General features: G+C 49.2%; 1 protein-coding gene, 1 long non-coding RNA gene and 1 pseudogene across 18 annotated transcripts in view; 2 read left to right on the top strand and 1 right to left on the bottom strand.

Annotated features, from left to right (window-relative positions):
* Positions 1–13,495, top strand: part of LOC148390313 (uncharacterized) — a 139,312-nt gene that overhangs the window by 55,425 nt on the left and 70,392 nt on the right. The window lies entirely within an intron of this gene.
* ptprt (protein tyrosine phosphatase receptor type T) overlaps positions 1–13,495 on the bottom strand; it is a 109,301-nt gene that overhangs the window by 34,922 nt on the left and 60,884 nt on the right. For 13 of the 17 annotated variants that reach the window (XM_088390571.1, XM_088390555.1, XM_088390557.1 and 10 more), the window contains 2 exons: positions 12,787–12,867; positions 12,198–12,233 (listed from right to left, as the gene is read on the bottom strand). The exons of 3 other annotated variants lie outside the window; for them this stretch is intronic. In XM_088390571.1, coding sequence (XP_088246697.1) covers positions 12,198–12,233; positions 12,787–12,867 — 117 coding nt within the window. The remainder of the gene's footprint in view (positions 1–12,197; positions 12,234–12,786; positions 12,868–13,495) is intronic. One more of the 17 variants, XM_088390566.1, reaches the window with a different exon arrangement.
* On the top strand, positions 6,909–11,437 carry LOC148390318 (uncharacterized; annotated as a pseudogene).

Below are 13,495 nucleotides of genomic sequence, written 5' to 3'. Positions count from 1 at the left end.
AAAAGGGGATGTTTACGGTGATGTGTGAATTTGAGCAAATATGTGATAAACAGTGGGGAAATGTCAGGATAATTGGTTTTGTAGAAGCGCTGGCCGGCCTGAACCGGAGGTCTCATACATTCGCTCAAGGCCAACACATCTGCCAGGTTTTAGGGAGTTCTTATACTCCCTTCCTTGTCTTATCTGTGAGAGGCCCTCACTAGTTATGAACAGGACACCTTTGTTCCTTGTTTAGCTAAAGAGAAGTTCTTTATTATACCTTGTAGTTTCTATTTATGAATTGTTGTTGACCGGGACAGTTATCCCATATTTACTCAATGTTTGGTTAAGTAGACTTCATGCAAGTTATCTCACATCTATGTACTTAACGTTTGTTGGAGTGTATGCACGAGAGGTATCTGATGATTTACTCATCATTATTATTGTGTGAAACGTAGCAAGAAAGTCTAGAGCATTGTTTTACAGGGACACGGCATCCAGGAGTTGGATATCAACACCATGCTGTCACAGTCAAGGATGCCGACCCTTACCGCCCTGGACTTGCAGACGGTGCCTGTGATCAGCTATTCTGGACAAATCTCAATGTGACTGTTAAAGGACGAACAATACCGCAAGTGGTTTACACAGAGAGACCAGCTGGAGTGAATTACACATGTTACATCCAAGGTAACGTGACCCACGTCTGCGTTAACGATGACTGCTCTCCAGGAGGAGACTGGATGGGAGCTTTGGACATCGCCGCTGTGTGCCAGGATGAGAGAGCCGTTTTCAAGGTGTAAGGGCTCTACTACCAACATGGCTGCACCATCGGACGGGACCTACTTCGTCCAGAAGTTCAGAAGCACTGCCTCACCTGCATCCTATGAGTGCACGTGCCTGTTCAGAACGGATCGTGGTTTTGTGGTCACAAGAGTTGTCCGATGCTGCCTGCCAACTGGACAGGAGTGTGTGCACCAGTGTGTGTGACAGACCACACCTACAGACTAGAACATCATCAGCTGACGAAAACACGAGCACATATACAACTTCTTAGACGTGACAGATGTGATAATGATAGTGAGACGTGGATTGCGTCAATGCTGTTCTGTTGAGCATGTTTTACGGAAACTTGTTGATTTGACCATCAAATATGCTTCGCAAGTAATGGATACACTGATGTACTGTTTCTGTGTTTTTCTTTTTATTTATTTTTTATTGATGGCATTCTGGTCGCCTAAGCCAAAGGGACCGTGTAAGAATTTTCCTGCTAATAACATCTGGCCGGCAGGTTTTTCGCTTACACAATAAGTTTCAAGCGCGGAGGTGTCCGGGCCAGGCTGGCGGCCAACCCAGCGCGCCAGGCGGTGCCCTCCATTCTTCTGGCGAATGTTCGATCGCTGGACAACAAAATGGATTACGTTCGCCTGCTGAGGTCTACGAACCGGACGGTGCGGAACTGCTGTGTGCTCGTGTTCACCGAGACCTGGTTGAGTGACAACATTCCGGACTCTGCCGTGCATCTGGAGCGGCTAGCGTGCTATCGGGCGGACCGTGCCATTGTACGAGGGGGAAAGTCGCGAGGAGGTGGAATATGCGTCTACATCCGAGAAGAATGGTGCCGGGACTCTGTGGTGGTATGTAAGCACTGCTCGCCGCTTGTAGAGTTTGTGATCATTAAGTGCCGTCCTTTTTATCTGCCGAGGGAATTTACCGCGATTCTGCTAGTCGCGGTATACATCCCGCCTTCCAACATCGAAGGAGACAGGATCGCGGCGCTTGGTGAACTGTACCAGGCTGTCAGTGAACAGCAAACAGCGCACCCTGACGGTTTCACCATCTTCGCTGGAGACTTCAATCATGCCAACCTGAAGTCTGTTTTCCCGAGGCTTCACCAGCATGTTACTTTTCCGACACGTGGAGACAGCTTCCTGGACCTAGTCTACTCGGCGCAAAAGGGAGCTTTCAAAGCCACCCCCCTCCCCCATCTGGGGCTTTCTGACCATCTCACCGTTTTGCTTTTGCCCGCATACAGACAATTGGTAAAGGCATCCAGGCCGGTTCGGAGGCGGGTTCGGGTGTGGCCTGAGGGTGCCTCCGATGCACTTCGTGACTGCTTCGACACCACTGACTGGGACTTGTTTAAGCAGGCAGCCACCTACAACGATTGGACGGACATAGAGGAGTATACTGACTCTGTTACCTCTTACATCACGAAGTGCATCGATGATGTGACTTGCTCGAAATCCGTCGTCACTCGCGCGAACTGGAAGCCGTGGCTGACGGGGGCTGTCCTCAGACTGTTGAGGGCCAGGGACAAGGCTTTCAGAGCGGGGGATGAGGCTGGCTTGAGGACAGCGAGGGCTGACCTGTCCCGAGGCATCAAAGAAGCGAAGACGGCGTTCTCGTGCAAGGTCTCCACCCACTTCAAGGACAGCAAGGACGCACGTAGCCTTTGGCGGGGCATTCAGACCATCACGGACTACAAGCCCGCGCCGAGGAGCTGTGAGGGCGACGTCCGTCTGCTGAACGATCTGAACCGCTTCTTTGCTCGCTTCGACGCCCAGAACAGCACTTGCCCGCTGAAGACCACTCCCCCCCCCACCCGAGCAGCCCCTGCGCCTCTCTGCCGACGGTGTGAGGAGGGCGCTTGCCGCTATTGACACCCGTAGGGCGGCGGGCCCTGACAACATCCCGGGTCGAGCGCTGAAGGACTGCGCTGGGGAGCTGTCGGGTGTCTTCACGGACATCTTTAACGTTTCCCTGCAGCAGGCCATCGTCCCCTCATGTGCCGAAGAAACCTGCACCGTCCTGCTTCAATGACTACCGCCCCGTGGCACTGACGCCCATCATCATGAAGTGCTTTGAGCGGCTTGTCATGGAGCACATCAAGTCCCTTCTCCCCCCCACCATTGACCCTTTCCAGTTTGCGTACCGTGCCAAGCGGTCCTCTGAGGATGCCATCTGCTCTGCCCTCCACTCGGCCCTCACCCACCTGGAGGGAAAGGACTCATATGTGAGGTTGCTGTTTGTGGACTTCAGCTCTGCCTTCAACACCATTGTGCCGCAGCGACTCATCTGCAAACTCGACGAGCTGGGCCTCAGTACCTCCCTCTGCAACTGGCTACTGGACTTCCTCTGTCAGAGGCCTCAGGTGGTGCGTATTGGCGACAAAATCTCCGCCAGCATCACGCTGAGCACGGGGGCCCCCCAGGGCTGCGTGCTCAGTCCATTGCTCTTCACCCTGCTGACGCATGACTGCACTGCGACCTACAGCGACAACCGCATAGTGAAGTTTGCTGACGACACGACTCTGGTGGGTCTCGTCACGAAAGGCGACGAGACTCGGTACAGGTCGGAAGTTGACCTTCTGACCGCGTGGTGCAGGGACAACAACCTCCTGCTGAACGTCAATAAGACCAAGGAAATCATTGTTGACTTCCGGAAGGGTCGCACAACACACCTGCCGCTGATCATCGACGGCGCTGTGGTGGAGAGGGTGAGCTGCACCAAGTTCCTGGGGGTGCACATCAGTGAGGACCTCTCCTGGTCCGCAAACACCTCGTCACTGGCAAAGAAAGCTCAGCGCCGCCTGTACTTCCTGCGGAAGCTCAGGCGTGCATGTGCTCCTCAGGCAGTCCTGTCTACATTCTACCGTGGCACCATTGAGAGCGTCCTCACCAGTTGCATCGCTGTCTGGGGTGGTAACTGCACTGAACAGAACTTGAAGGCCCTGCAGCGCATAGTGAATACGGCTGGTAAGATTATTGGTGCTTCGCTCCCCTCCCTGAAGGACATTTACACCTCCCATCTCGCCCGCAAGGCAACGTCGATTGCCAGAGATGTGAGTCACCCGGCTCACTCTTTGTTTGACCTTCTGCCCTCTGGGAAGAGGTACAGGAGCCTGCGCTCCCGCACCACCAGACTCGCCAACAGCTTCTTTCTCCAGGCTGTTAGGGCCCTGAACTCGCTACCCCCTTCTGCGTAGCGTGCGGCACTGTTGCGCTATTTTCGGGAATGTCTGCTGTACGCGCACTTGCTCCTTTTTTTTCTGCTCCTCTTATTTATTTATTTATTTATTTATTTGTTGTTTTATTTATTCATTATTTATTCAGCACGCTTTTTGTTATACTTGTTTACTTGTTTGTCTGTTGTGAGCCATGTCTTGTCACCGTGGGATAGAGGGGAACGAAATTTCGGTTTCTTTGTGTGTCTTTGGCATGTGGAGAAATTGACAATAAAGCTGACTTTGACTTTGACTTTGACTTTTGTCTCTCGTGTGGTTCTTGCAAAATAAGTTGGAGTGAGCAAATCTCTAACAGTGCGCTATATAGCTAAACGCCTCACTCTTCATCCCAGCCATGTGACACTGTAAGTCAGTGCTGCTTTATTTGGCTGAAGCTTCCTGCCACGTCACATACGGGTGCACTTTTGTTCGCCACTTCTCCGTGTTTACCTTTGCACTGTTTGGCTTTTCCAATAAATGCTTGGCCAGAGTTTCTTAATAGGACACTATTTTGTGGTGGCTGTCCAATGTTCTGATCAACGGCGCACTATTTGATAGGAGCTGCTCGCTGTTTGTCTAATTGGTGCACGATCTTCCAGTGCATCCTTCCTGTTTAGCAAGGCACTATTTGGCTCCACTCTTTGGATAAATAAACACTTTCTGACAGATGTGGCTTGTTTTAATGGTGTACTGTTTTCCAGGCGCTCCCCACTATTTGTTTTAACGCTGCAATATTGCCTCGCTGCTTCTCACTGTTCATCTTAATGGTGCACCATTTTGCAGACACATTTTGGTTTTTGTCTTAACAGTGCAGTATTTGACAGAAGTGGCTTGCTGTTGACCTATTTTTCAGAAACCTTTTGCTGTCCATTAGATAGGGCAGGGACGGACGTGCGGTCAGAGGAGGCAGACAAGACAAGTAAAAATAAAATAATATAAAATGAATATTATTTGTCTACTGATCTCTATGTATAACAAATGTTTAACATTTTCATTGTCAAATGGCTGAAATTGCATATTTCCTGTTCAAATACAAAGATGAAACGCTTTGTTTTGCTGATGGGACATACAACCGCAGTAAAAGGTCACAGGTTGAGGCAGATAGTATTCTGCTGCACTGAGGGGGGCCTTACGTGAGTCAACGGGTGATTAATGCTGCTCCATTTGTTGCTGTAGAGCAAGGGTAGGCAATTACGGTCCTCGAGGGCCGGTGTCCTGCATGTTTTCTATGTCACCCTGTTGCAACACAACTTATTAGAATGATCAGGATTGTTATCCAGCTTCTGCAGACTTTGCCAATTATCTGACCATTTGAATCAAGTGTGTTGCAACAGGGTGACATAGAAAACATGCAGGACACCGGCCCTCGAAGACCGGAATTGCCTACCCCTGCTGTAGAGGTACACGAGACAACGGATGTCACATACAAAGCACAGAGCTCTGTTATTTTGCGCTATGTAGTAGCTGTAAGTGAAGCAGGTGTTTTTGGGAGTGATGATAGGCCCCTGCTGTAGCCCCTGTGTCTTGGGAGTGTTTGAGAAATACATTTGTAGTGTAAAGCGAGTAGACCAAACATGACGGAGCTGCTGTGATGGCATCAGAACTTCATGGGGCCAAAATTAAAGAAAATGTGCCTAAACTAAAGAAAAATAAGGACTTTTACAACAAAGTAACAGAGCTTTTTGTGGTGAAGGATAGGCGAATAGACTTCATCTACAAATAAAAGACCACAAACTGTGTGTGTGTTTTCCATCAGCACACAGGGCATGTGATACGTCAGTGGGGTAGTGTTGGAGTAGTAGTGCCTGTAGTTTGTGCATGTTGCATGCTGCCTCTGCTTGCCACTTTTGTGCTTTCAGCTACCGCCACCGGCTCGCCCTCTGTTTCCGGGGGTGAAAAGAGGAGCCGAGTGCATAAGCCTCCTCAGCCGGTACACAGCCTCTCCATTGCCAAGACTTCCACACGCCTCCTCGTGGCCACACACGGCAACTGGCACCCTGCGTTCCCAGGCTAAGTTGTGCAGGATCTCGGAGCAGCAGTGGACCCCAGAGATGCGGCATGTAGGCTCACCGGTGTGTGGACTGCCCATCAACCACTGTCCCGGCTGTGGGTGAACAGCTCCAGCTATGGGTAAATAGTGAAGACCTCAACAGTGGACCAGGCAGAGGATGATGGCTGACCTAAGGGGAGGCATCACAACGGCTGGGGAGGCATCACAACGGCTGGGAAGGCGGATGAAGGCTACAGCAGAAAAGGGTCACCAATTGTCTTGGTCTCCATGCCACTGGATTCTGACCCTGATCTGTCAAGGACAGTGTGGTGACTGTCTGTGCACCAGTCTCCCCACTGTAAACAAAGTCACGCACAGGCATCTTTTTCAGGGAATCCACCTTACATCCCGGATTAAAGTCCTGTGGCAACCAGTAAGTGGCAACGGGGGCAGGATTGTGAAGTCTGGAAGCCCCTAGTCACAAGCTGGCACATCAGGCAGTGGATGTTAGATGATCGTTGGGCTCTTGGACCGAGTCAGAAAGGGCTCTTCGGTAGCTGCATCCACATCTGAGCAGCCCTCTTTAGAATCCACTCTGCTCACCCCTGATGGGGAAGGGGCGAGAAAAGGCGCCCTAAACATAGCCTGCCTCAAACCTCCCGACTGGATTGCCGCGTTCAGAGGGATCACCAATCTGCGGTCGAAAACACAGAAACATGAATTTTGGAGCCTGGAATATGCACACACTAATGGACAGTGTAACCAGTGATAGGCCAAAGAGGAAAACCGTCATCATTGCCAGGGAACTGAGAAGATGCCAGATTGACATAGCTGCTCTTTCAGAAACCCGACGGGCAGAGGAAGGTCATCTGAAGGAGGAAAAGGGTGGATACACTCTCTTCTGGAAAAGAAAGGCCACAGATGAGCCTAGGATCCATGGGGTAGGTTGTGCCAACAAGAACCAACTGATCAGTCAGCTCTCTGAACTCCCTGTGGGGATCAGTGAGTGCCTGATGACCCTCCGTCTGGTGCTAGCCAACAACCAGACAGTAGTCCTTCTTAGTGCTTATGCACCTACCCTCGCTTCCGATGAGGAAGAAAAAGAGACCTTCTATGCCTGTCTGGATGAGGACAAGATCATTATGTTGGGAGATTTCAATGCTAGAGTGGGCCGAGACCACCACCTCTGGAAGGGCACCATTGGAAAGGAAGGCATTGGAAACATCAACTCCAATGGGGTTTTGCTTCTTAGCAAATGTGCTCAATACGACCTTACCATCACCAATACCATCTTTTGCCAGAAGAACAAACTCAAGGTTCATGGAGACACCCTCGCTCTAAACAATGGCGTCTTATTGACTATGTCATTGTCAGAGCCAGGGATCAGTGCGACGTGAGCATCACAAAAGCCTTGATGGATTCAGAGGCCTGCTGGACAGATCACCGCCTGATACAATCCACGATGTCCATCAGACTCAAGAAGAAGAGGAGACTGCAAAAGAAGCAGAGCCGGCAGAGACTAAACCTTGAGAGTCTGAACGAAACTGCCACCCTGCAGCTGTTTCAGGCCTCTCTTGGAGAAAGCCTCAATCGGGAATACCCTGAGGACATTGAAGAACACTGGACCCTGCTCAAGTCTTCCATCCTTGATACCTGCAGTGCCACTCTCGGGTACTAGTCCAGAAAGCATCAGGACTGGTTTGATGAGAACGACACAGAGATAGAACAGCTCATCTCCAAGAAAAGGGAAACCTTTCGTGTCTGGCAAAATGACATCACTCTAGAGCCAAGGCTAACATCCAGAGCCGGGTGAGGCAGATTAAAAACTCTTGGTGGACAGAAAGGGTATTGGAAATCCAGAGTTTGGCAGACTCTGGTGACACCAGTGGCTTTTTCAGCGCTACTAAGGCTGTCTCCAGCCCAAGCCATCGAGGCCAAAACCCCCTACGGACGGGCAGGAGCTGTTGAAGGACCAGTCCATAAACAACCGGTGGAGAGAGTACTTTCAGGAACTCCTGAACTGTGACAGCACAACTCAGTCAGATTTCCTCAGTCACATCCCTCAGAGTCCCATCAGGGAAGACATGGGTGAACCTCCCACTTTAGCAGAGGTCCAAGATGCCATCAGCAGCCTGAAGAACAAGGCCTCTGGGCCAGATGGGATCCCAGCTGAGGTCCTAAAGGAAGGTGGACCAGAGCTCCAGCGTCACCTCCATGCCCTCCTTCTGAAGGTCAAGATCTGTCACAGTTTGTTTCCTTGTTTTAAAGTCTTAGTTTCGGTTCGCATGTCTGTGTGCTCGCCCCTCCCCTCCTGTGTCTGCTCACGATCTATGTAATCGCCATCACCTGCCTCTCGTTACCTGTCATGTATTTAAATCCTGTCTGCGTGTCACTCCCTGTCGGATTGTTCTCGTCTCTCGTCTTCTTGTTTCTAGTCTCCAGTCTGTTCTGTTCTAGTCTTTCTGTTCAGTTATTCACATCGCTAGTCGAGCATCTATAGTTTGTCTTTTGAGTTCTTCAATAAACCCTGGTCCAAGCTGCATTTGGTCACCCAGCTCCATTCACTTCATGACAGAAGGTCTGGGAAAAAGAAGTACTCCCCTCGGAGCACAGGGACGCTCTGATAGTGACCATTTTCAAGAGAGGGGACAAAGCGGATTGCGGAAACTATAGGGGCATCTCACTCCTTTCAACAGTTGGCAAAGTACTTGCTCGTGTTCTTGCCAATCGCCTACTGCCACTGTCTGAGGAAATCCTTCCAGAATCGCAGTGTGTTTTTTGTCCATCTAGAGGCACTGCAGACATGATTTTTACAGCCAGCCAACTCCAGGAGAAATGCCATGAGCATAAACAACCTTTTTTCATGGCTTTCATAGATCTGACAAAAGCCTTTGACACGGTGGATCACCAGGCCCCATTGAGCATCCTTCTAAGGTATGGTTGCCCGGATAAATACGTCAGAATACTGCGATTATTACATGACGGAATGACAGCCACAGTGCTCCTTGACTGAGCCTTTCACTGTGGAGACAGGGGTCAAACAGGGATGCATCATTGCACCACTCCGATGGACAGGACATCTCATCTGCATGGCTGACACCCGCCTCCCCAAACAGATGTCATACTCCCAGCTGGAGAGAGGTCCGCGAGCCCCAGGTGGGCAAAAGAAACATTTCAAGGACAACCTCAAGACCAATCTCAAGAAATTCCAAATAACATCTCAGGACTGGGAGCGCATTGCCTTGAACAGGAACACCTGGAGGGCAGCAGTGCAAGAAGGTGCAGCGCATCACGAAAAGGAACTCCACCGTGTCGCAGAAACCAAACAACAACTCCGTGAGGAAAGACAAAAACAAGCTCCAGCATGACCACAACCCACCACCACTTTCCCCTGCCCACACTGCACAAAAAAATGTGGATCCCGGATCGGCCTCTACGCCCACCCACAAGTAGATGACCCAGAGAAGAAGACAGTCATACTCCTCCCGAGTGACCGCCGATGATGATGATGGTGTGTGTATGTGTGTGTGTGTGTGTGTGTGTGTGTGCGCGTGTGTGTGTGTGCGCGCGCGCGTGTGTGTATGTGTGTATGTGGCATGTGTGGGTGTGCATGCGTAGAATGTTGATGAGGTATGAAATAACCAGTAGCCAATTGAATAAGCTATCCTTTTGGGTCCATATACTTGTAAATCTGATTCTTAAGGAGTCAGTGCCTCACTAACCATGAACCTCTCCGCACGTCACTGAGATAGGGCAGTATTTGACACACCTTTTACTGTTGATCTTAACGGTGTACAATTTGAAAGAGTTCTAAACGAGTGAATCCTCCAACTAATAGAAATGTAAAAGCTGTTCTCTCCGCGTTTGCTCAGGATGAAGGGAAACGAGAGAAAGGAAAGGCACAGATGACGGCAAAGAGCAGTGTAAAGGTAATGCATCATATATAATCTCAAATATGAGCTGTGTAAGCACAGAGTCAAGATGCGTCTCCGCCGAGCGGCCGCACATAAAGGTTAAAAACGAGTCGCTCTCAACCCCACTCTCACCTTCAATTACCCGCCACTGACACATTACAGCCACACAAAATGACTGCCATTAGCTATAATCACCCTGCATTCAGCTAATGCTAAGCTGAATGATATAGCATGATAGCATAGTAATTGAGCGAGGGGAGGGGGGGGGGGGGATTTGGGGGTTAGGGTTATTATGAAACAGAGTATCTTCTGAAGGCAAGGATGTCCCCGGAGTAAATTGAAGTCCGGGTGGAGGGTGGACGCTGGGCTTTAGTGGTGGGAAGGAAACCAGTACAAATACTTTGTTCACATACTTGGTCTATTTGAGGCGCAACTTTAGAACTGTCAAAGTCAAAAAGTCAAAGTCAGCTTTATTGTCAATTTCTCCACATGCCAAAGACACACAAAGAAACCGAAATTTCGTTCCCCCCTATCCCACGGTGACAAGACATGGCTCACAACAGACAAACAAGTATAACAAAAGCGTGCTGAATAAATAATGAATAAATAACACAACAAATAAATAAATAAATAAGAGGAGCAAAAAAAAAAAAAAAAATGATGTTTGCATTTTTCTTTACAGTTGAACACATTTATGAAGTCAACAACATTTCTAACCACCACACGAGTTCATTGTAAAGTACATTGCAAAAGGCCAGAGGGGGGGCAATGAGTAGCATTGACAGCGGCAGTGTTGCAATCTTTCAAGCAACGCATATTTGAACACAAACACGTGTCAACAAACATGGATTCCTTATCTTCTTCAAAAACAAGACATTTTATTGCAGTTGTAGTAGCTAGCTTTTGGCATTTGTGAAACTCTTCTTTGTTTGTGTCTGCATGACTGCATGAGAGCACCGAGCATGAGGCAGAGCTGCAACAAACTGGCAAGTCTTTGCACTCGCTTTGTTATCGTTGTACAACGTCTTTTGTGTGTATCACATCACATTTTGGAGGTAGCTTTCCTTTGTGTGCCAAACGATCAGTTTTCCAAACGTAGGCACGAAAGATCAGAAGCTGTCAGAAAATCCAACACTCAAGAAAAGAATCTTTGTAGAAAGGAGAGCAAGCAAGAGGGCCCGGACTCGTTCCGACGAACTCTTCTTTTCTGGAATTTTCTTCTGCTCGGGTGACTTTGCGCCGCGAAAAAGCTAAGACGGGCCGTCCTTGTGGCAACACAATAAGCTGACGAGGGCGCAGAACGAGGAAGACGCATCGAAGGAAATTGATTATGGGCGCAAGACGTGTTTGCACATATAACAGACGCAACGTCGCGCCGTCCTTCATCTTGATCCGCAGGATTTGCATGGAATCAGCATTAACACCCTCCTGTGCAAAACCCTGGCGCACATCCTGTTTATCACTGCGGAAAACGTTGGCGCGTCCTCGAGCTTTCCCGCGGAGGAGTCGTGCCATTGTTGTGTGGCCAATCGGGCCCAGAACAACACCTGAGCCAAGCACAAAGACGGGGCAGCTGCGACTCGACGCACACACGCACGCACGTACGCATGCACACACACGTACACATAGACACACGCACACGCGCACACACACACACACACACACACACACACACACACACACACAAACACACACACAAACCATATATAGGCTACGGCAAAAACACATAAAACATATGCGCAACACACACTTGCCCCCAACACACGCAAAACACACACCAACACACGCACTTACGCTTAAACCCCCTCCCCCGCCCACACGCGTACAGCTAAATCCCAGCACGCTTGGCATGTCGGATTCAGCCGAGCTCCTTCGTGCCGCCTCTGATACGTCAACGTGCACGCGTCTTTCTCTTTGTCGTCAAAGAACTTCCTCCTTACGGCTGGCCCATTTTTTGCAAACCACTCAAACTTGCAAAAATATATTGGAAGAAAACTGTTTTCAACACTCTGTCCATGACAAAACAGACACATTAGTTACATTGAAGTGACTAACCCTATGTAGTTGCTCATACAGACATAGTTAAATGGAATTGAAAAAAATCAAAGTTTCTTTGTCTGTCAGACCAAGCATGAGCTGAAGAGCCATCATGCGCTGGCCCGCCTGAGGGTAATAGAAGACAGACGAGTGCACGTCAGCTCCTCGCAGAGGATAAAGAACACGGGTGAGTATGCTCCTGTGACGTGGAATGTTTTTGCGTTCACACACAAAGAATGCTGTGAATGCTAATGCTAATGCTGAGGTGACTCACCCAGAGATGCAGTAGCAGATGCAGGCTCTTTGGACACTGGAAAACACCACAATAATCAGCACCGCAATAATCAATGACGGTGACAAGCAAGGAGATACGACGCCATCGACCACATTTGATTTTTCCTCCATCGTTGCGTAAGAACAGTTGGATGAGTAATTTCCAGCAGCACGAGTCTCAAGCCCGCTCTGCTAAATTTGCATTGCAGTTAACAAACATCACAGCAAAAAGACAACGGCGGTGGAATGCAAGTTTTGGAGCGCTTGTCTCCGCACCCAAGGAGAAAACCTCCATCTCTAGTTTGTAGTGGAGTCTTCTTAAAGTTTTTCAACCCTGATAATTGCATGAAGTGAGTAACAGTAAATATTGCGCCGTCCATCCATTTGTGCTGGAGCTTGAAATTCTTTTTTACATCTGCGATTTTTTTTCCATCTTCAGATCTTATCCTTGAAACAAATTATCTTTTCTTTGATGTTTTCCCCCCAAAATGTTCAAAGGCCTGGTAGGTGAGCCAACATGCAAATTTCCACCTCCAATGTCTCAACGTGGAGGAAAAACACTTTTGGGAAATGAGTGCGTGTATGCGTACCTGAGTAGTAGGAATTGAGCAGGGATTTGCTCTGCAGCGTCTTGCTTGTCTGCATGGAGAAGGAGCAGGAAGAGGGGGAGGCTGAAGGGGAGGATGAGGAAGGGCAGGTGAAGAGCAGGCAAGATGGAAAACGGCAGCAGTAGGAAGCAAGTTGAGGAAGCAGAAAAAGGGGGAAAAAGAGATAAGGCCCCAGTAAGCTTATAGGCAAAAAGCATCATAGAACACCTTGAAAGGGGAAAAAAATACAAAGAGGCATCAATTGCCCATACACAAAGCAAGCAGGAAGCAGGCGTTGACACTAACGGCAGCCGCCAACAAATATTACAATTCAAAAGCAAACAGGGCTCAGTAAACTCATAGGCAAAAAGCATCATAGAACACCTTGAAAGGGGAAAAAATAGAAAGAGGCATTAACTCCCCCCACCCCCATATGCAAAGCAAGCAGCAAGCAGACGTTGACAAAAATGGCAGCCGCCGACAAATATTACAACTCAAAAGCAAACACGCAAACTTCAACCAGCCAACTGTCACGGCTCATCTCCGGTCATTCTATTATGTCATCATAGTTTCGTTGTTGACTTCCGGAAGGGTCAAGCAAAACACCAGCCGCTGATCATCGACGGTGCTGTGGTGGAGAGGGTGAGCAGCACCAAGTTCCTGGGGGTGCACATCAGTGAGGACCTCTCCTGGTCGGCAAACACCGCGTCAC

Source organism: Syngnathus floridae, chromosome 11 (assembly GCF_059516105.1).
Source record: "Syngnathus floridae isolate MCC-2025c chromosome 11, RoL_Sflo_1.0, whole genome shotgun sequence".
In the NCBI taxonomy this organism is placed as follows: Eukaryota; Metazoa; Chordata; class Actinopteri; order Syngnathiformes; family Syngnathidae; genus Syngnathus; species Syngnathus floridae.
Note: the sequence above shows the minus strand (reverse complement) of the source record. Positions and strands in the feature narration are given on the sequence as shown.